Here is a 23,597-nt window from a genome sequence, read left to right on the forward strand (position 1 = left end):
GTTATAAAAAATTAATTTCACATTTACTAGCTTTGAGGTATTTTATGTTCAATCTTGAAGATTGAAAATATTAGCTCAATCTTTCTCAAAGAGGAAAACAAAAGAAAATATTTCTCTAACCCCCCAAAATTACGGGGCAGATTTCCTTATTTGGGGAGACCATTGGACTCGTTAACAAGTTCAGTGCAGAGTTTGTTATGTTACCTAGAATTTATAGTAGTGGTAAAATTCGGTATATACTTAAAAAATTAATATTAGATGGAATTAAATAGACCGAATTAAATTATAATAGTTTGATTTAATTTCCAATTTGGAATTAGGGTCCTAAAAATTTTTATTTGAATCCATCCATATAAATGGATTGAGATTTTAAGATATATACATATATATTCTAATATTATTATTTTGTCTTGTTAATTCCATAAGTGGCCTAATAAATGAATAGTTATTGTTTATGAAATTTGTTATTTAGTTTAATCTTTATTAGATTTATTAATTATTTTTTAATCAAAAAATCATGTAACGAAAAAAAATATACAATTTAATTTGAGCTTAACCGAATGAATTTAAATAGTCTTTGTTGTTCTTTTTTTTTTTTTTGTCTTTTTGGTTTGATTCAATCTTTTTTCATATTAATAAACACTCATGAAATATCTTTTTTTCAATCTTTTTTAATATATAACTTACTATTTGAATGTTAAGTTTCAATTGATTTTTTTGTGAATTTATATAATTTAACTAGGTATTTGTAATGAAATTAAACAAAACAATATATGAAGGATATATCAATACATAACTTTCTAGATATATATATATACCTTGCTAAAAGCTCGATACTTTATACGCTTCAAATTAAAATTATTGTTAATAATCCAAAAAATTGGACATATACATGAAAAATTATAAACTATAATTATGTATTATAACTTATTTATCAAGAGAGATTGGAACATGTGCTTCCTTCCCATAATTCAATATGCAATAGTTCCATGTTTCCTTGCTTTTTATGTGAGCTACAAGTTCATATGCTTCCAACTCTTTCCTTGACAAAACGATATCTACCACAACATGGTGACAATTTATCCCAGAATCTATTATTTTCAAACAACAATTTCGACTCACATTAACCTTATTTTTCTAAGAAAAAAAAGAGTCTAACACTTCAATGCTGCATCTCCCATTAACTTTATGGACACAAGTTTGATAGAATTCCTCGTTGATTATATGATGTCCATATTTGGGTGACGGACTTATATCTTGTATAAAGGTTGGTATAAAAAGTAGTCCTGCGGCGACAAAAAGTGCCAGAAAATTGAAGGAACAATCCAATTTTACCATATTGGGACCAAGAGAAAGTTTGTGGAATAACTTATGTACAGTGGTTCTTTAGTTTCAGCGATTAATTATATAGATACTTTTCTGTAGCACTCGCTATAATAGATTAATTTAATATGTACACCCTTCATTAATTACATCTCTTAATGAAATTATTAATTTAATATAGAAATTCAAATTTTAATCATTAAACAAACTAATATTGTCTTATATATTATGTTATAAAAAATTAATTTCATATTTATTGGCTTTGAGGTATTTTATGTTCAATCTAGAAGATTGAAAATATTTGCCCAATCTTTCTCAAAGAGAAAAACAAAAGAAAATATTTCTCTAACCCCCAAAAATACAGGGTAGATTTCCTTATTTGGGGAGACCATTGGACTCGTTAGCAAGTTCAGTGCAAAGTTTGTTATGTTACCTAGAATTTATAGTAGTAGTAAAATTCGGTATATACTAAAAAAATTAATGTAACACCCATTAATTTTATCATTTTTATTATTATTATTATTATTAATTTTTAATTTATTTTATTTAGTTTATTTTGTAATTATTGAATTTTAATTGATTTATTTAATTTAATTTAATTTAATTTAATAATAATAATAATAATGATAAAATTGGGTAAAAATATTATTTGGATTTAATTGAAATTGATTTTGGGAAAAAGGGGTGAAAATTTGGATTCTGGGGGTATTTTTGAAAAGAAAATCGGAAACCGGGGGTCAAAATATAATTTAAAAAAATTGTGCCCCGTCAGCGCCACGTCAGCAGCCACGTCAGTGGCCCAGTCAGCAGCCCTGGCCAACCAAGACCTGCCGCGTGGCAAGGCCACGCCGACCCGGGAACGGGCTACGTGGGCGATTCGCGTGCGCGCGATCGGACAGCCCAGATGCGTCCCCGCGCGCACGGACGGCCCAGATCAAGCGTGCGCACGGACGGCCCAGATGCACGCGCACGGACGGCCCAGATTCAATCAAGTACAGACGGCCCAGATTTAATCCAAATTAAATCGCGATCGAACGGCCCAGATTAAATCAAGATGGACGGCTGTGATTAAAAGGCAAAGGGTATAAATAAACCCCCACACCTGACCACAAAAGCCCTAGCTGCCAGCCCTCGCCGGAGAAGACGAACCAGACGTCGGAGGAGTCGGCCGCTGCCACCCGCCGCCACACCGGGGAGTTTTTCGACCACCGATCGAGGTAAATTTCATACCCCCAGCTCGTTTTTCAATGCTGAGTCCTCCTGTAGCCAAATCGGAGCCAAACTCCTGGCCAAATAGCCGGAAAACACAGCCGAAGCTCAGCGGCGCCGCCGCGCCCCTCCTCGATTTTTGCCTCCGATGAGGCCCTTCCCGGCCTCCGTTTGATACAATTTTTATATCACCGTGATCACCATTCTTTTCTCTACAAGTTGATCGGAGCCAAATCACCAAAACACGAACCTCGTCGGAGAGCCGCCGCACCCGAGAGCACGGCCGCTGGTAAGCTTCGATTTTTCGTAATTTTTTGGCCCCCCGAGGGCCCTAGGGTTGTTTTATCGTAGGGACCGATGTAAGTGTGGCCGAATTCGACCGAAAACGGCCAACCCGAGGCGAATCGCCACCGCAAGCGACGGCACCGTCGCCGAAGCACGGCGGAGCCGCCATGCTGGAATTGCAATATTGGCCGAAAGGGGCCCCAGGTCTAATTTGGGATTTTTTGGGACACGTGCAGGTACCAGTAGTGCGTTTCAGTTCTCCAGGAAAAATTCAGGGAAAATTAGGGACAGCCTGTAGGCGCACTGTAGAGCCGTATTCAGACCCCGAAAACAAGTAAGGATTCCTCACCCTATTTCCTATCACGGTATTAAAGTGCAATAAATGATAAAATGGTATTTCATGAATCAATAGCTATGTGAAATTGTTTAAGGTTGCTAATGGAGCCCGAGTCTAGTGTATTTGTCGGTCAGTTGTTGTTTGTTCTATTTTACAGTTTTAAATGCAGTATGATGTCTGATGTTTTTATTTCATGGTTTCGTGTGCATGTATCACTGTTTCATTGATTATGGACTGAATGACAGAGAACCCGATGTTGTGTGTTGTCTTGTTGGCGTGAACTACCGGTTTGCATGTTTGTGTGTGACTTGATGATGGTGACTAAAGAAAAAGGGATAAAAAGTTATGTGAATTGGCAAACGAATAATGTGGACAGCCTGACTAGGTATCCTAGGAGATGGTGGACGGACCGGGTCCGTAGGGAACCCTACCGGGAACGTGGTCTCTCATACCGGACGGGGTATGGAGACCTTATGTGTTTTGGCACCCATACCGGACTGGGTATGGGGACAGCCCTGGAATCAGGTTATAAATGTTAAGGGTTCACGGGTAGCGGGACCCCTATGGATCCCTATGGATATTAGTAGGCTGGTAAAGAGGAATTATGCTATTTAAAGATTGAAATACAAACACGTGATAAATGTTGTATAATAAAGTCTATGTGATAACGTGATGATGATAATGTGTTGCTTGTGTAGTGTTTTATGGATATCACCAGGTAAATGGAAAGTAAACGTTTTTATGAATAAATGGGTTTATTACAAATTATGCTCCATTGGTCGTTTTTGTTTTCTACCCACCCTTACTTCTGTGGCAGAGAGGTAGAGTGATGTCTTTACTGGGCTAGTGTAGCTCACTCCTTACTTAACCATTTCAGATCAGGAAGACGTGGTTCCCGAGCCCGTTCCACAGGAAGACGGCGAAGGGGACGCCTGAAGACTCTGTAGTTATATTTATAGCTTTTATTTTTGAGTTTCTCTTTTAGTTAGTTTGTTTTTTATACTTTGAGCACGTTTTTGGTTTTAGTGTAAGGGATGTTAATCAAAATTTTTATTACGCTTCCGCATTTGATCTTTTTAATACACATATTTCATTTTAAAATTCTGGGGCCGTTACAGTTGGTATCAGAGCCGCATTTCCTCGGACCCATCCCTTACACAATAGTGCCTTAGAGAAATACTCACCGATAGATCGTTACTCAACCATTTCTTGTGAATGCAGGTACACGAAAATGAGGAGAGGAAGGCCCCCACTAAACCGAGTAACCCAAGATAATTTGCTTCGGGAGGATTTAGACAGACTATTTGAGATGGTGGAAGCTCTCGTAGCTACCCAGCAAAGGCGAGAGGAGAGAAGGGACTTACCCGGACCTCCTCCGCTATCGCAGGTTGAGCCCCGGCTACAGCAGGCTGATCCCGAGCCACCCCGGCAGGAGCCTGCTCCTCCACAGTACCACCCGGCACCACAGCCGTGGTACGACCCGGTACCACAGCCACGGTACCACCAGGCACCGCCACAACACATTCCAGTACCCCCACCACATCATCAGGTTCCACCACCGAGCCCCCCAGTTCACCCTCAGCCGGCTCCAGTCCCTCTACCTCGGGACCCCGCTCCTTCCTTGATCGACCCCGGCTTCATAGAGAGGTACAGAAGACTGAACCCTTCTACTTTTGCAAGGGGGATCCTCTTTTGAAGAGGCCCAATACTGGCTGGCAGAGACTGAGAGAGCTTTCGAGACCTTGGGAGTAGTTCCTGAGCAGAGGGCTGCCATTGCCTCCTACATGCTGGTAGGGGAAGCAGTACGCTGGTGGGAGCTCAAGCGGACCACCCTGCCTACACCAGCTACTTGGGAGCAGTTCTTAGCGGCCTTCCAGGCGGAGTATCTCCCTAAACACATCTGACACCTAAAGGAAATGGAGTTTGCTCAATTGGTCCAGGGAAACATGACGGTGTCGGAGTATGCCCGTAAGTTCCTGGAGTTGGGCCAATATGCCCCGGAGACATTGATGGATGAGGGCCGAAAGGCCAGGAAATTCCAGTGGGGTCTCCGCCCGGAGATCAGACAGCACTTACTGGTAATGGAGCTCGAGACATATTCAGCGGTCCTAGCAAAGGCGCAGATCATAGAAAGGAGTTTCGACACCCACCCTCAGCTAGTGGGGAGTTCCCGACCCTCAACCCCACTCCGCAGGCCAGCACCTACCGTGCCTGTCCAACCCAGTAAGAGGCCCAGACTCGCCATCCAGGCCCCTCCTCAGGCTACGGGGGCAGCACGTGGGAAGATCTGCCAGCACTGCGGCAGGGATCACGGGGACCAACCCTGCTACCGCCTCAGCAACACCTGTCGCATATGCGGCAGTGCCCAGCACTATGCAAGGGAATGCCCGAGGAACCAGAATCAAAGAAGGCCTCCAATCCAGGGCAGAGTTTACAACCTTACCCAGAAGGATGCCGACGCAGACCCGAACGTGGTACATGGTATGTATACTATATCTGGCCACATTACTCATGTTTTGTTTGACACTGGTGCATCACATTCTTTTGTTTCACATGTTTTTGCTTCCAAAATTTGTGTATCACCTGATAGACTTGATTCATTGTTGTTTGTATCTACCGCTGGGGGGGAGACATTGCTAGGAGAGGTTATCTACAGGGCATGTGCCGTGGAGATAACAGATAGGAAACTGAGGGTAGACCTAATAGGGTTAGACACGGGGGATTTTGATGTAATCCTAGGAATGGATTGGTTAGCGGTGTATCACGCCACCATAGACTGCTTTAACAAAAATGTTGTATTTAATCCTCCCAACGAGGAGCCATTTACAAGTTAATAAAATCATTCAGTACTGATCTTCCCTGATGGCAAGTTTTCTTAATTCCCAGTACCTTAATCTTGTATTTTCTCTAACTAGGTAAGCCCAAGAAGGAAGTTTGTATCCAAGAGATTCCAGTAGTCCGAGACTTTCCAGACGTATTTCCGGATGAACTGCCCAGTCTACCAGTGGACAGAGAGGTCGAGTTCACCATAGACTTACAGCCAGGTACCCAGCCCATCTGGGTTGCTCATTACCGAATGAGCCGCATTGAGATGGAAGAACTAAGAAAACAGATCACTAAGTTACAAGACAGTGGTTTCATTAGACACAGCGTTTCTCCTTGGGGTGTCGGAGTTACTTTTGCAAGGAAGGGAGATGGAACGTTGAGACTGTGCATTGATTACAGAGGGATAAACAAGGTAACAATTAAGAACAAATATCCTCTTCCCCGGATTGATGACCTTTTCGATCAGTTGTAGGGTGCACAGGTCTTTTCTAAAATAGATCTACAATCAGGTTACCATCAGGTAAAGATAAGAACAGAAGACATCCCCAAGACGGCCTTCCGAACCAGGTACAGACACTATGAGTTCCTGGTCATGCCATTCGGGCTAACCAATGCCCCGGCAATCTTTATGGATCTGATGAACAGAGTTTTCAGAGAGTTCTTGGATCAGTTTGTCATCATGTTCATCGATGATATCTTATTCTACTCAAAAAGCAGAGAAGAGCATGCTCACCATCTGGCCCAAGTTTTGCAGGTCCTTAGAAACAAGAGGCTATATGCGAAGTTGAGTAAGTGTGGATTCTGGCTTGAGCAGACTGCCTTCCTAGGACACATCATATCGAAGGAAGGGATATCAGTGAATCCTGAAAAGGTTGAAGCGGTACTTGGTTGGGAGAAACTGACATCAGTTAAGGAAATCCGTAGCTTCTTGGGAATGGCAGGTTATTACTGCAGGTTCGTTGAAGGATTCTCCAGTCTAGCAGCTCCTCTAACCCGACTCACAAAGAAGAATGCCAAGTTCGAGTGGAATGAAGACTGCGAAAGAAGTTTTTCAGAATTAAAGAAGTGGCTGACCACTGCACCCGTACTAGCCTTACCGAGTGGATCGGGAGGATATACAGTTTATAGTGATGCCTCATATCTGGGCCTGGGTTGTGTCCTAATGCAGCATGAAAAGGTTATAGCATACGGGTTCAGACAGTTAAAGAATCATGAGAAGAACTATCCCACCCATGACTTGGAACTTGCCGCAATCATTCATGCCTTGAAAACCTGGCACCATTATTTGTATGGAGAGACCTTTCAGATCTATACCGATCACAAGAGTTTGAAACACATATTCACTCAGAAGGATCTCAACTGCGTCAGAGAAGGTGGATGGAACTCCTTAAGGACTATGATTGTGACATCTTATACCATCCGGGTAAGGGCAACGTGGTAGCAGATGCCCTCAGCAGGAAAAGTGCAGGTATCTTAGCCTATTTGATGGTTTCAGAATGCAGACCAATTGGGGCCACACAACAGGTTCGACTTCATGATCTGAAGAGAGTCACATGTTTGAGCCACCTGACAGTCCAGCCCGAGTTAATTCAGAGGATAAGGGAAGCCCAGACAGTTGACCCCGCCTTGGTAGCCCGCAAGAAGGATGCAAAACAGGGAGGGAGCTCAGAATTCCGAATATCTGCTGATGGACTACTTCGTTTCCAAGACAGGGTGTGTGTCCCAGATGACAGTGAGTTAAAAAGGGACATCATGACAGAGTCCCATGGCTCGAAGTTTGTCATGCATCCAGGAAGCACCAAAATGTACCAAAGCATACGACCCCGGTTTTGGTGGCATGGGATGAAGAAAGACATAGCCGACTTTGTATCTAAATGTTTGGTATGTCAACAAGTCAAGGCAGAGCATCAGCGCCCAGGTGGGTTACTTCAGCCTTTACCGATCCTGGAATGGAAGTGGGAACATATCACCATGGACTTCGTATCGGGGCTACCTAAGGCGCGTTCAGGACACGATGCCATATGGGTAATCGTTGACCGACTTACCAAGTCTTTCCACTTCCTAGCCATCAGGATGACCGATTCATTGGACAAGTTGGCAAGGATGTATATCCAGGAGATAGTCAGATTGCATGGGGTTCCAATAACAGTAGTATCCGACAGGGATCCCAGGTTCACCTCTCGGTTTTGGAGTAGCTTCCAGCAAGCTATGGGAACAAAGCTGTCTCTTAGTACTGCCTTCCACCCCCAGACTGATGGACAATCAGAGAGGACAATTCGTACGCTTGAGGATATGCTCCGAGCTTGTATCCTTGACTTCGGGGGCCATTGGGACGACCATCTACCCCTGATAGAGTTTGCCTACAACAACAGCTACCAAGCAAGTATCGGCATGACTCCATATGAGGCGCTATATTGGCGCCCGTGCAGGTCAACGATTTGTTGGGAGGAAGTGGGCGATAGAAGATTGTTCAGCCCGAAGTTGGTAGAGGAGACCACGTCCAAGATAGTTAAAATCAAGAAGAACATTCAGACAGCTCAGAGTAGGCAGAAGAGTTATGCAGTTATCCGGAGGAGAGACCTAGCGTTTGAGAAAGGTGACCGTGTGTTTCTTAAGGTCACTCCTTTCAAGGGAATTAGTAGGTTCGGCAGGAGGGAAAAATTAAACCCCCGATATATTGGATCCTTTGAAATCTTAGACAAGATTGGTACCGCTGCCTACAGACTAGCACTGCCTCCCGAGCTCTTCCGAGTTCACAACGTGTTTCACGTATCTATGCTACGTAAGTACAACCCGGACCCTTCTCATGTCTTGGCTCATGAACCGCTTCCACTCCAAGAGGACTTGTCTTATGAAGAAGTACCGGTCGGTATCACGGACCGAGAGAGCAGAATACTCCGCAACCGGGAAATATCATTTGTAAAGGTCGTGTGGCAGAACCACACACCCAGGGAGGCTACTTGGGAACTAGAATCAGAATTTAGAGCCCGATATCCCCATTTGTTCGACCAAGAGTAAGAGGCAAATTTGGGGGACCAAATTTCTTTAAGGGGGGGAGAGTTGTAACACCCATTAATTTTATCATTTTTATAATTATTATTATTAATTTTTAATTTATTTTATTTAGTTTATTTTATAATTTTTGAATTTTAATTGATTTATTTAATTTAATTTAATTTAATTTAATATAATAAAAATAATAATAATAATAATGATAAAATTGGGTAAAAATATTATTTGGATTTAATTGAAATTGATTTTGGGAAAAAGGGGTGAAAATTTAGATTCTGGGGGTATTTTTGAAAAGAAAATCGGAAACTGGGGGTCAAAAAGTAATTTAAAAAAATTGTGCCCCGTCAGCGCCACATCAGCAGCCCTGGCCAACCAGGACCTGCTGCGTGGCAAGGCCACGCCGACCCGGGAACGGGCCACGTGGGCGGTCCGCGTGCGCGCGATCGAACGGCCCAGATGCGTTCCCGCGCGCATGGACGGCCTGGATCAAGCGTGCGCACGGACGGCCCAGATGCACGCGCACAGACGGTCCAGATTTAATCGCAATGGACGGCCCAGATTTAATCCAAATTAAATCGCGATCGAACGGCCCAGATTAAATCAAGATGGACGGCTGTGATTAAAAGGCAAAGGGTATAAATAAACCCCCCACACCTGACCACAAAAACCCTAGCCGCCAGCCCTCGCCGGAGAAGACTAACTAGACGCCGGAGGAGCCGGCCGCCGCCACCCGCCACCGCACTGGAGAGTTTTCTGACCGTTGATCGAGGTAAATTTCATACCCCCAGCTCGTTTTTCAATGCTGAGTTCCCCTGTGGCCAAATCAGAGCCAAACTCCTGGCCAAACGGTCGAAAAACACAACTGAAACCCAACGGCGCCGCCGCGCCCCTCCTCGGTTTTTGCCTCCAATGAGGCCCTTCCTGGCCTCCGTTTGATACAATTTTTATATCACCGTGATCACCATTCTTTTCTCTACAGGTTGATCGGAGCCAAATCACCAAAACACGAACCACGCCGGAGAGCCGCCGCACCCGAGAGCACCGCCGGCGGTAAGCTTCGGTTTTTCATAATTTTTTGACCCCCCGAGGGCCCTAGGGTTGTTTTATCGCAGGGACCGATGCAAGTGTGGCCGAATTCGGCCGGAAACGGCTGAAAATGGCCAACCCGAGGCGAATCGCTACTGCAAGCGGCGGCGGCGTCGCCGGAGCACGGCGGAGCCGCCGTGTCGGAATTGCGATATTGGCCGAAAGGGGCCCTGGGTCTAATTTGGGATTTTTTGGGACACGTGCAGGTACCAGTAGTGCGTTTCAGTTCCCCAAAAAAATTCAGGGAAAATTAGGGACAGCCTGTAGGCGCACTGTAGAGCCGTATTCAGACCCCGAAAATAAGTAAGGACCCCTCACCCTATTTCCTATCACGGTATTAAAGTTCAATAAATGCTAAAACGGTATTTCATGAATCAATAGATGTGTGAGATTGTTTAAGGTCGCTAATGGAGCCCGAGTCTGGTGTGTTTGTCGGTCAGTTGTTGTTTGGCCTATTTTACTGTTTTAAATGCAGTATGAGGTCTGATGTTTTTATTTCATAGTTTTGTGTGCATATATCACTGTTTTATTGATTATGGATTGAATGACTGAGAACCCGATGTTGTATGTTGTCTTGTTTGGCATGAATTACTGGTTTACTTGTTTGTGTGTGATTTGATGATGCTAACTGAGGAAAAGGGGAATGAAAGGTTATGTAAATTGATAATTGTATAATGTGATCAGCCTGACTAGATATCCTGGGAGATGGTGGACGGACCGGGTCCGTAGGGAACCCTACCAGGATTATGGCCTCTCATACAGGACGAGGTATGGAGACCTTATGTGTTTTGGCGCCCATACCGGACGGGGTATGGGGACGGCCCGTTTCACCCTCATACCGGACGGGGTATGGGGACGGCTCTAGAATCTGATTACAAGTGTTAAGGGTTCACGGGTAGCGGAACCCCTATGGATCCCCATGGATACTAGTAGGCTGGTAAATGAGGAAAAATATGTTGTGTAATGATTGAAATGCAAAAGGCGTGATAAGTATTATGTTATACAGTTCATATGATTTCATGATGATGATAATGTTATTGTTTTCGTATGTTGTTTTATGAACTTCACCGAGGTAAGTGGATAGTAAAGGATTTTATTATTGATAAAAGAATTTGTTGTAAATTATGCTCAATTGGTCTTTTTATATTTTCTACCCACCTTTACCTCCGTGACAGTGAGATAGTGTGATATCTTTACTGGACTGGTGTAGCTCATTCCTTATTTAATCATTTCAGATCAGGAAGACATTGTTCCCGAGCCCGTTCCGCAGGAAGACGGCGAAGGGGATGCCTGAAGACTCCGTAGTTATATTTATAGCTTTTATTTTTGAGTTTCTCTTTTAGTTAGTTTGTTCTTTTATACTTTGAGCACGTTTTTGGTTTTAGTGTAAGGGATGTTAATCAAAATTTTTATTACGCTTCCGTATTTGACCTTTTTAATACACATATTTCATTTTAAAATTCCGGGGCCATTACATACTTATTCACTTAATATGTAATATACGGAATTAACAAAACAAAACAATAATCTAAGAATATACGTATCTTAAAATCTCAGTCCGTTTTGTCTGGAAGGAATCAATAAAAATTTTTAGGACCTCCAATTACAAATTGAAAAATAAATCAAACTACTATATTCTTATTGATCTATTTAACTCAATCTAATAATAACATTTTAGTACATACTGAATTTTAGCACTATTGTAAATTGTAGGTCCCATAACAAACTTCGCACTTAACTTGCTGACGAGTCCAATCAGCCTGCCCAAATAAGGAAAACCTGCCTCGTAGTTTGAGGCATTGGAGAAATATGTTCTTTTGTTTTTCTCGTTGAGAAAGGTTGGACAAATATTTTAATCTCGTGGATCGAACGTAAAATACCTCAAAGACAATAAATATGAAATTAATTTTTTATAAGGTAATATGTATGTCAATATTAGTTTAACTATTAAAATTTGAATTTCTATCTTAAATTAATAACTTAATTAATGGATGTAATTAACGGAGGAGGGTGTAGATGTTAAATTAATATGTTATAGTGACCGTTATAAAAAAAACATCTATATAATTCATCTCTAAAATTGAAGAACCATTGTACACAAGCTATTTTGAAAACTTTCCCTTGCTCCCAGTATGGCGAAATTGGATTGTTCCATCACTTTTCTGGCACTATTTGTCGCCGCAGGACTACTTTTTGTACCGGCACTTTCAGAGGATATAGCCCCGTCACCCAAGTCCGAGCATCATATAGTCGATGAGGAATTCTTTCAAACTTGCGTCCAGAAAGTTAACGGGAGATGCAGCATTGAAGTGCTGGGATACCTTTTAGCTCTCAAAAATCAGCTCAACGTGAGTCGAGATTGTTGTTTGAAAATAATAGAGTCCGGGATAGATTGTCACCATATTTTGGTGGATGTCGTTTTGTCAATGAGACAGTTAGAGGCATATGAGCATGTAGCCCACAGCAAAAGCAAGGAAGTATGGAACTATTGCATAACGAATTACGGGAAGGAAGCCCATGCTCCGATCTCTCTTGACAAATGAGTTATAATACATTAATTGTAGTTTATAATTTCTCCTGTATTTGTCCATTTTTCTGGACTATTAATAATGATTTTAATTTCAAGCATATAAAGTATAGAGCTTTAAGCAAGGTATATATGTATCTACAAAGTTGCACATTGATATATCCTTGATATATTGTTTTATCAGAATATTTGAAAAGTTATATGTCGCAAAATAATTTAATTTTGTCAAATGGACAGGGTTAAAATTTTTTTTTTATGAATTCATGGAGAAAATATCATTAGAAAATTAACACTCAAACAGTAAGTTATGTATGGCATTTCATGGGTGTTTGTTGATATTAAAAAGGAGACAATCAGTCCGAATAGGGCCAGAAAAAAAAAATAAAAAACACTAACGCTATCTAAATTTATTCGGTTCAGCTCAAATTAAATTGTATATTTTTTTTTCCTCAGATGATGTTTTTAATTAAAATAAATAAATAAACCTAATAAGAACAAAACTAAATAATAAATTTCGTAAACCATATTTATTCACTTAATATGTAATATACGGAATTAACAAAACAAAACAATAATCTAAGAATATACGTATCTTAAAATTTCAGTCCGTTTTGTCTGGAAGGAATCAATAAAAATTTTTAGGAACTCCAATTACAAATTGAAAAATAAATCAAACTACTATATTCTTATTGATCTATTTAACTCAATCTAATAATAACATTTTAGTACATACTGAATTTTAGCACTACTGTAAATTTTAGGTCCCATAACAAACTTCGCACTTAACTTGCTGACGAGTCCAATCAGCCTGCCCAAATAAGGAAAACCTGCCTCGTAGTTTGAGGCATTGGAGAAATATGTTCTTTTGTTTTTCTCTTTGAGAAAGGTTGGACAAATATTTTAATCTCGTGGATCGAACGTAAAATACCTCAAGGCCAATAAATATGAAATTAATTTTTTATAAGGTAATATGTATGTCAATATTAGTTCGTTTAACTATTAAAATTTGAATTTCTATCTTAAATTAATAACTTAATTAATGGATGTAATTAACGGAGGAGGGTGTAGATGTTAAATTAATATGTTATAGTGACCGTTATAAAAAAAACATCTATATAATTCATCTCTAAAATTGAAGAACCATTGTACACAAGCTATTTTGAAAACTTTCCCTTGCTCCCAGTATGGCGAAATTGGATTGTTCCATCACTTTTCTGGCACTATTTTTCGCCGCAGGACTGCTTTTTGTACCGGCACTTTCAGAGGATATAGCCCCGTCACCCAAGTCCGAGCATCATATAGTCGATGAGGAATTCTTTCAAACTTGCGTCCAGAAAGTTAACGGGAGATGCAGCATTGAAGTGCTGGGATACCTTTTAGCTCCCAAAAATCAGCTCAACGTGAGTCGAGATTGTTGTTTGAAAATAATAGAGTCCGGGATAGATTGTCACCATATTTTGGTGGATGTCGTTTTGTCAATGAGACAGTTAGAGGCATATGAACCTGTAGCCCACAGCAAAAGCAAGGAAGTATGGAACTATTGCATAACGAATTACGGGAAGGAAGCCCATGCTCCGATCTCTCTTGACAAATGAGTTATAATACATTAATTGTAGTTTATAATTTCTCCTGTATTTGTCCATTTTTCTGGACTATTAATAATGATTTTAATTTCAAGCATACAAAGTATAGAGCTTTAAGCAAGGTATATATGTATCTACAAAGTTGCACATTGATATATCCTTGATATATTGTTTTATCAGAATATTTGAAAAGTTATATGTCGCAAAATAATTTAATTTTATCAAATGGACAGGGTTAAAATTTTTTTTTATGAATTCATGGAGAAAATATCATTAGAAAATTAACACTCAAACAGTAAGTTATGTATGGCATTTCATGGGTGTTTGTTAATATTAAAAAGGAGACAATGAGTCTAAATAGGGCCAGAAAAAAAAAATAAAAAACGCTAACGCTATCTAAATTTATTGGGTTCAGCTCAAATTAAATTGTATTTTTTTTCCTCACATGATGTTTTTAATTAAAATAAATAAATAAACCTAATAAGAACAAAACTAAATAATAAATTTCGTAAACCATACTTATTCACTTAATATGTAATATACGGAATTGACAAAACAAAACAATAATCTAATAATATACGTATCTTAAAATCTCAGTCCGTTTTGTTTGGAAGGAATCAATAAAAATTTTTAGGACCTCCAATTACAAATTAAAAAATAAATCAAACTACTATATTCTTATTGATCTATTTAACTCAATCTAATAATAACATTTTAGTACATACTGAATTTTAGCATTATTGTAAATTCTAGGTCCCATAACAAACTTCGCACTTAACTTGCTGACGAGTCCAATCAGCCTGCCCAAATAAGGAAAATCTGCCTCGTAGTTTGAGGCATTGGAGAAATATGTTCTTTTTTTTTTCTCTTTGAGAAAGGTTGGACAAATATTTTAATCTCGTGGATCGAACGTAAAATACCTCAAAGCCAATAAATATGAAATCAATTTTTTATAAGGTAATATGTATGTCAATATTAGTTCGTTTAACTATTAAAATTTGAATTTCTATCTTAAATTAATAACTTAATTAATGGATGTAATTAACGGAGGAGGGTGTAGATGTTAAATTAATATGTTATAGTGACCGTTATAAAAAAAACATCTATATAATTCATCTCTAAAATTGAAGAACCATTGTACACAAGCTATTTTGAAAACTTTCCCTTGCTCCCAATATGGCGAAATTGGATTGTTCCATCACTTTTCTGGCACTATTTTTCGCCGCAGGACTGCTTTTTGTACCGGCACTTTCAGAGGATATAGCTCTGTCACCCAAGTCCGAGCATTGAAGTGTTGGGATTTACAGCATTAAAGTGTTGAGATATCTTTCTCACAAGAAGGAGAGTCAATTAAATAATTAATGAGAATATCCCAATTCGAGAAAAAATTATTTTGAAGAAGGGGGTTGATGCGAGAAAAGAATGGGGTGCAACTCACACTAAGATCTTATGATAAAGATGATTATAACAAAATGGTCAAAAAAGACTTTCCAATCATAAACTCTCAAGTATTTCACATGAGAGAGTCATTACTCTTGTTGGGAGAGTCATAACTTGATACTCATCTCTTTTAAGACACAATAGTCATATAGATAATAAAAGTTCTAAAGATTTTTTATACATAATCATTCATTCTTCCGCAATCAAACATAACTCTCCTCATGAATAGCTTTCAACTTCAAGTAAATCTCATAAGAATTCAAAAATACTTATCCTACAAATTAAGACGAGATTCTAAGAGATTTACTTCATCAAAACTTATATTCTTTATCAATTTAGAGTTCTTGTCACAACAAGAGAAGAAAAATCCTTTCAAATTAATTGGTTAACTGTTACAAATTATCACTTTTTAATTTTATATTTAAAAATTTTAACTAACTAATTATTATATATATTATTACTTTAACTGAAAATTTAAATATATTATCATTTTTTTTATTTTTAAAAATTATAAGGAAATATCAAATTCAATTTCATCTGAAGATAAATCAGGCATATAGTCCTTGAGGATGAGCAGGGATCCTTTCAAATTCCATACTTCACGACTGCAGACTCTTTTCTTATCTTCCTCTTGATATATATATATATATATATAGGTAAACACTAAGAACATCTCTTTTATTATATATGGTGTTCTTCCCTTGTTAATAGATATGGATAAGCTCTGTACAGTATAGGACAGGTAAGCTGCGTAAAACCTATGAACAGCCACCATTAATCAAAGTCAAAGCCATACTTTACAAATTAAAATTCATGAAATAATTTCCCACATCTCCACCGAGCCGCCTCATATGCTATATAAATACCCTACAACCTCAGGAACTCATCCTCACTTGTTCTATTGAATTTTACATATAAGAGAAACAAAAACAATTTAGAGAAGAAAGGAATGGTGTCTGAATGCCCAGGTAAGTACGGATCAACTCTTCTTTTCATATGTAAGGGTAATTAATTAGTGCACAATTATAAGAAATTATATACATATATATATATATATATATGTATGGGTGTTGCAGGTAAAAACTCATGGCCGGAACTTGTTGGGAAAAATGGAGATGAGGCAGCGGAAACCATAAAGAGAGAAAATCCAAATGTCTTGGAAGTCATCGTGTTGTTGGAAGGAACTCCGGTGATCAAGAATTTTAGCTGCAACAGGGTTTGGGTTTAGGTAAACGATTGCAAGATTGTTACTCTAGTTCCTACTATAGGCTAACATTGCCCACGTAATTTCATATAATAAATGTAATAATACATGGGCTAGTTTCTTGACCGATCTAGCTTCCATTGTAACCAAATAAATAAATAAGTAGTTTTTATTTAATTTTCAATAATTAGTAAATTCTCTTATGTTATTTTCCTTTAGATATTTATTTGAATAATTGGAAATAAATAAATGTGACTGATATTTTATGTGATTTAATAGTTTATTATATATTAATATCATATCCTATTTTCTAATTATATACAATTTGGATTTTAATTTGATTTAAAAATTTTATTTAATTTCAATGCAAATCAAATTTTGGAGGGTAATTAAAAACTAAACTAAATTAAACCATTTCGGTTTAGTTTTTCAATTGGGTTAAATTTTTTAGTTTGGACAAAATAACTTGTAATACCCAAATTAATTTTTTGTAATTTAAATTAATTTGTAAATGTAGTTTTTTTAATTTTTTATTTTAATTTAGTATAAAAATGAAAAAAATTTGAAAGAGAATGAAATTGAAAATAATTTTGAAAAAAAAAACAAGTGAAATTTTGGATTTTGAGGGTATTTTTGAAAGAAAAATCGAAAACTATGGGTCAAAATGTAATTTAAAAAAGTTATACCACATAAGATGCCCGGTTAGTAGCTCTTACGAACCAGAACGCGCCACGTGGCAACAGACACTGACACAGTGCCACACGGGAGGCCACGCGGGCGATCCGCGTGCCCGCGATCAAACCGTCCATATTCGCTCCCGCATGCACAAACGACCTGGATGTGTTCTCTCCCTAAACGCGCTTGGACGGTCAGATTTAAATGCGATCAACGGTCCAGATCCACTTCTTATTTAAACGCGATTGGACGGTTCATATCAGATAGCGATGAACGGTCTAGATTCACTCCCTATTTAATTGCGATCAGACGTTTCAGATCAATCGCGATGGACGGCCCATATTAAAAGGGGACGAATATAAATAATTCTCTTCACACCAAATCCTAAGCCTAGCCGTCAGACACCCTCATCGGAGAAAAAGACCCAATCGCTGGAAAGGAGAACCACCACCATCCAACGCCACGCCGGAGCCACTTCCGATCGCCAAAAGAAGTAACAAAATTTCTTTTTGCTCAGAATTCAATTTTAAACACCCCCATGGCCATATTGGAGTAAAATGATCGGCCAATTGGCCAAAAACTACGGGCAAAGCCCGGCAGTGCCGCCGCAAAAAATTTTAAAAACCACCTCCGATAAGGCCCTTCCCGATTTCCGTTATGCAAAATTTTTTCACCGTTTTCTTCTCTACAGGTTGACCAAAGTAAAACACTCAACCGCAAAAGCGAGCTAGCGGAGCCGCCTCACCGAAGAGCCCTGCTGCTGGTGAGTTTCAGTTTTTCAATTTTTTCGGCCAACTGAGGTCCCTTAATGTGTTTTCTCGCAAGGATTGATGCAAAACTGGCCAAAAATAGCCAACCTGAGGTGGACCACCATCGCAAGCAGTGGCGTCGTCGCCGAAGCACGTCGGAGCCACCGTTGCTGGAATTTCAAAATTAGCCAAAAAGGGGTCGTGACACTGTTTTTGGATTTTTTGGGATATTTGTAGATACTTGTAGTGTGTTTTAATTTCCGAAGAAAAATTCAGGGAATCCGGGGACCGCGATAGGCACAGTCAACAAGTTTCATTTTTTAGGCATCGAATTGAGTAAGAATCTCTTACTCTATTCTCTGTTATGGAATTGAAGTTAAATTAATAATAATACGGTATTTTATACAATTTAAAAAATATTCATAATTAATTATGTGTTCGAAAATTATATATTATTGTTTTTGTTAATTATTTTTATGGTTTGAATGCATGATAGTATCTGATTGATCGATTTTACAGCTTTGAATGCATGTATTGTTTATTTTATGGGTTTACGGTTGAATTGGAAAAAAGAGAGATTAAAGAAAAACGGAAAATTGTGTGATTAAGTGAATGGATGAAGCGACAGCCTTACTGGATATCCTGAGAGATGGTAGACGAACTGGGCGCATAGGAAATCCTACCGTGAACGTTGCTTCATACCGGATGGGGTATCGAAGTTTGGTAATTTGACACTCATACCAGATAGGGTATGGGGACGACCCATTTCACCCTCACACTGGACGGAGTATTGAGGTTTAGTGGTTTGGCGCTCATATCGGACTGGGTATGGAGACGGCCCGTTAATTTGAAATGTTAAAGGAAATGGTTCACGTGTTGTAGGAACATCCTTATAAACCCCCATGGATACTAATAGGTTGATAAAGGATAGAATTGTTATTCAAATCGATTGCATATGAAATCATTATTTGAGTTATGTTATTATCTCTATAAGTTGTTTTGTAAATCTCACTACGGTAAATAGATGGCAAAGGATTTTGTTTATGATAAATGAATTTGTTTAATTAAGAGTTCCATTAGTTGTTTTGATTTTTCTACCAACCTTTATTTCTATGTCGTTGAATAGCGTGATATTCTTACTGGGATAGCGTAGCTCATTTCTTATTTAATCATTTCAGATCAAGATGACCAGAATCCAGAGGCTGATCCATTAGAGAGTTGCGAGTAGCATACCAGTTTTATTTATTTTTCGTTTATTTCATTAATTTTTTGTATTTCCTTCAAAAGTGTAATTTATGTAGCACTATTTAGTACTTTAAGTGTACTATTTAGTACTTTATTTATTTTCCGTTTATTTCATTAATTTTTTGTATTTCTTTCAAAAGTGTAATTTTTGTAGCATTATTTAGTACTTTAAGTTATTGTGTAAGAAATATAGACACTAATTATTTCGGTTCCACACTTAATTTATGAATTATTTCTTTTAAAATTTCGGAACCGTTACATAACTTACAACCTACGCAACACATTATTTACTTAAGGCACACATGAATATTACCTAAAGAAAACCAATAATATATTGACGTATAAATTAATGTCACTACAATGTATATAAATCTATTGAACTCAAGAATGGTCTTGCCCATAAATAACATCTTAATTTGTAATTAATTCCCTTCTTTAATGCATTTTTAAGTTTCTGATTTAAGAAAAAACACTTATATCCCACCTCATCAGCTATGTAAATCCATCAACTCATCTTCACTTGTTTTATTGAATTATAGAGAGAAAATGTCATCTGATTGCCCAGGTCAGTATGGATCAACCTTTTTTTCTCTCAATTTTATTTTAATAAAAGTGAATGATTAATTCTTATTTTCTAGTAATATCTTACTAATTGACACAATTGGTTAAATCTCGTAAAATTATTTCATAGAAATTTATTGATATATATATATATATATATTTTATAATATTAAATAATCAGTATTCTTTCTGTTTTTATTGTAACAAAAAATTCAATTTTTGTGTAAAAAAGACCCCTATTATCTCTTTAGTTTATCACATATTTTATTAAGTAATCAAATTATTTAACCTAACATGTCCGGTTGACACCTAGACTAAACTCTTACAATTTTATTAGGAAAAAAAATGTAAAAAGTGAAGTCTCTTATTTTGTCAGTAATTTAATTTAGAAATATTACATGTGTATATATAAGTTAATGAATTAATGCATAGTTATAAGAAAATATACATATGTATATATGGGTGTTGCAGGTAAAAACTCATGGCCGGAGCTTGTAGGGAGAAACGGAGATGAGGCAGCGGAAATTATAAAGAGAGAAAATCCACTTGTGGCTGAAGCCACTGTGTTGCCGGAAGGAAATAAGGTGATCCTAGATTTTGACTGCGGAAGGGTTTGGATTAGGGTCAATGCGTGCAACATTGTAACCGTAGTTTCTCATACAGGCTAATATTCTCTACCTGGATTTTTAATTAATTTTCTTAAGTTCAGAGTCGTCCTCATAATATTGTGATATTAATTTAATTCCTTATAATAAATAAATAAATATATAATGTGTCTTTATTTGAAATTAATTAAAATTTTTGTGAATCATTTCCATTTTCGAGAATACTCAATACAAAGGTAATTTTTGAGAAAATATTTTTAATATTGTGGGTTGAACATAAAATACCTCGAAACCTATGAGACTAATTTTTTATGACATAATATATATGTTAATATTAATTTATTTAATAATTAAAATTTGAATTTCTAAGAGATGTAATTAATAGAGGGTGTACATTTTAAATTAATCTATTATAGCGAACGTTACAAAAAAATATCTAGGAGATTGGATTAAATTTTTATTGGACCGAGCCCAAATGGAAATGGGCTAGATATGTGTTCAGATTTTATTGGGTCTAGGAGACAAAAACAAAAAATGAAGGGATGTGAGGGATCTAAACCTGAGTTGGCCGACCCTAATAGAAAACCAGGCTAGGGAAGAGAGAGAAGCCCCTGGTGGGCTGAACGTTAAGAAAAAAAGAAATCATATATGTACATATAGAAGACAGCTGAAGTTTGATCCAAATAATGGTGGGTCGAACCCATAGAAAAGATCTTTTAGAAAGAAAGATTTTGGTCTAATGAACCTGGTGAGGCCAAGTCCATAGGAAGCGTATAAGAAAAATTTAAAATACTAGTGGGCCAAATCTTCCTAAAATGGATTAGAAGTGAAAGGTTTTGGGTAGGTCGAAGGATGGGAAAGAAAATAAAACTTAGTTTGAGGTAATAAATATGAAATTAATTTTTTATAACATAATATATATGTTAATATTAGTTTGTTTGATGATTAAAATTTGAATTTCTATATTAAATTAATAATTTAATTAAGAGATGCAATTAATAGAGGGTGTATATATTAAATTATTACAAAAAAATATCTATATAATTAATTTCTGAAACTAAAGAACCATTGTACATAAGCTATTCCAAAAATTTTTTTTTTGTTCCCAATATAATAAAATTGGATTGTTCCATCACTTTATTGGCACTTTTTGTTCTTACAGGACTACTTTTTATACTAACATTTTCACAAGATATAAGTTCGTCACTCAAGTATAGACATCATATAATTGATGAGGAATTCTATCAAACTTGTGTCCATAAAGTTAGTGAGAGATGCAACATAGAAGTGTTAGAATACTTTTTTTTCCAAGAAAATTAGGTTAACATGAGTCGAGATTGTTGTTTGAAAATAAAAAATTCCGGGATAAATTATCACCATCTTGTGATGGATGTCGTTTTGTCAATAAAATAATTACAGGCATATGAACCTGTAGCTCACAAAAAAACAAGGAAGTATGGAATGCATATTGAATTACAGAAAGGAAACGCGTGCTCCAATCACTCTTGACAAACGAGTTATAATACATAATCATAGTTGATAATTTCTCCCACATATATCTATTTTTCTGGGCTATTAATGTTAATTTTAATTTGAAGCATATAAAGTATCGAGCTTTTAGCAAGGTATATGTATACCTACAAAGTTATATATTGATATATCCTTCATATATTATTTTATCAAAATATTTAAAACATTATATATTGTAAAATAATTTAATTTCATCACATAGACCTGGTTAAATTATATGAATTCACAAAAAAATCAGTTGAAAATTAACATTCAAATAATAGGTTATGTATGATATTTCATGAGTTTTTATTAATATGAAAGAAGATTGAATTAGATCAAATAGGCCAAAAAAAAAAAAAACAGACTATCTAAATTTATTTGGTTAAATTCAAATTAATTGTAAATATTTTTCCTTACATGAGTTTTAATTAAAAAATAATTAATAAATCTAATAAAAATAAAACTAAATAATAAATTTCATAAACAATAATTATTTATTTAATAGATCATTTATGGAATTAATAAGATAAAATAATAATCTAAGAATATATATACCTTAAAATCTCGGTCCATTTAATCTGGACAGAATGAAATAAAACTCTTTAGGACATCTAATTCCAAATTGAAAATTAAATCAAACTATTGTATTCTAATTCGTTCTATTTAATTTCATCTAATATTAATTGTCTAGTATATGCCGAATTTTACCACTACTATAAACTCTAGGTACCATAACAGACTTTGCACTGAACTTGCTAATGAGTCCAATGATCTGCCCAAATAAGGAAAATTTGACCCATAATTTGAGGGATTGGAGAAATATTTTCTTTTGTTTTTCTCTTTTTGAATGATTGGGCAAATATTTTCAATCTTGTGGATTGAATATAAAATACCTCAAAGCCAATAAATATGAGAGTAATTTTTTTTAACATAATATATTTGTTAATATCATTTTGCTTAATGATTAAATTTTGAATTTCTATCTTAAATTCAAAAGCTATTCCAAAAACTTTCTTTTGGTCCCAATAAGGCAAAATTGGATTGTTCCTTCAATTTTCTGGCACTTTTTGTCACTGCAGGACTACTCTTTATACTGATATTTTCACAAAATATAAGTTTGTCACCCAAGTATGGACACCATATAATTGATGAGGAATTCTATCAAACTTGTGTCCATAAAATTAATGGGAGATGCAACATTGAAGTGTTAGAATATTTTTTTCTCAAGAAAATAAGGTTAACGTGAGTCGAAATCGCTGTTTGAAAATAATATATTCTAGGATCGATTGTCACCATCTTGTGGTGGATATCGTTTTGTCAATGAAACAGTTGCAGACATATGAACTTGTAGCTCACAAAAAAAAACAAGAAAGTATGGAACTATTGCATATTGAATTATGGGAAGGAAGTACATGCTC

The 23,597-nt window shown here is 36.9% G+C and overlaps 2 protein-coding genes and 1 pseudogene across 2 annotated transcripts; all 3 read left to right on the plus strand.

Moving 5' to 3' along the window:
- The first annotated feature begins 12,210 nt into the window (after nucleotides 1-12,210).
- LOC110810327 (protein DOWN-REGULATED IN DIF1 11-like) lies at nucleotides 12,211-12,621 on the plus strand. Its single transcript, XM_022036503.2, has one exon. It carries the CDS (start codon nucleotides 12,211-12,213, stop codon nucleotides 12,619-12,621), a length of 411 nt encoding a protein of 136 aa, XP_021892195.1.
- Nucleotides 12,622-13,789: 1,168 nt separating this feature from the next.
- LOC148239672 (protein DOWN-REGULATED IN DIF1 11-like) lies at nucleotides 13,790-14,200 on the plus strand. Its single transcript, XM_088212223.1, has one exon. It carries the CDS (start codon nucleotides 13,790-13,792, stop codon nucleotides 14,198-14,200), a length of 411 nt encoding a protein of 136 aa, XP_088068349.1.
- A 2,377-nt stretch (nucleotides 14,201-16,577) lies between these two features.
- LOC148239673 (proteinase inhibitor-like) lies at nucleotides 16,578-16,901 on the plus strand (annotated as a pseudogene).
- Nucleotides 16,902-23,597: the final 6,696 nt, after the last annotated feature.

This window comes from Carica papaya, unplaced genomic scaffold (genome assembly GCF_054855325.1).
Source record: "Carica papaya isolate Zhongbai unplaced genomic scaffold, ASM5485532v1 h2tg000034l, whole genome shotgun sequence".
Taxonomy (NCBI): domain Eukaryota; kingdom Viridiplantae; phylum Streptophyta; class Magnoliopsida; order Brassicales; family Caricaceae; genus Carica; species Carica papaya.

Coding starts and splice junctions, on each gene's coding strand:
- LOC148239672 (XM_088212223.1), top strand. CDS start 13,790: ATGGCGAAATTGGATTGTTCCATCACTTTTCTGGCACTATTTTTCGCC.
- LOC110810327 (XM_022036503.2), top strand. CDS start 12,211: ATGGCGAAATTGGATTGTTCCATCACTTTTCTGGCACTATTTGTCGCC.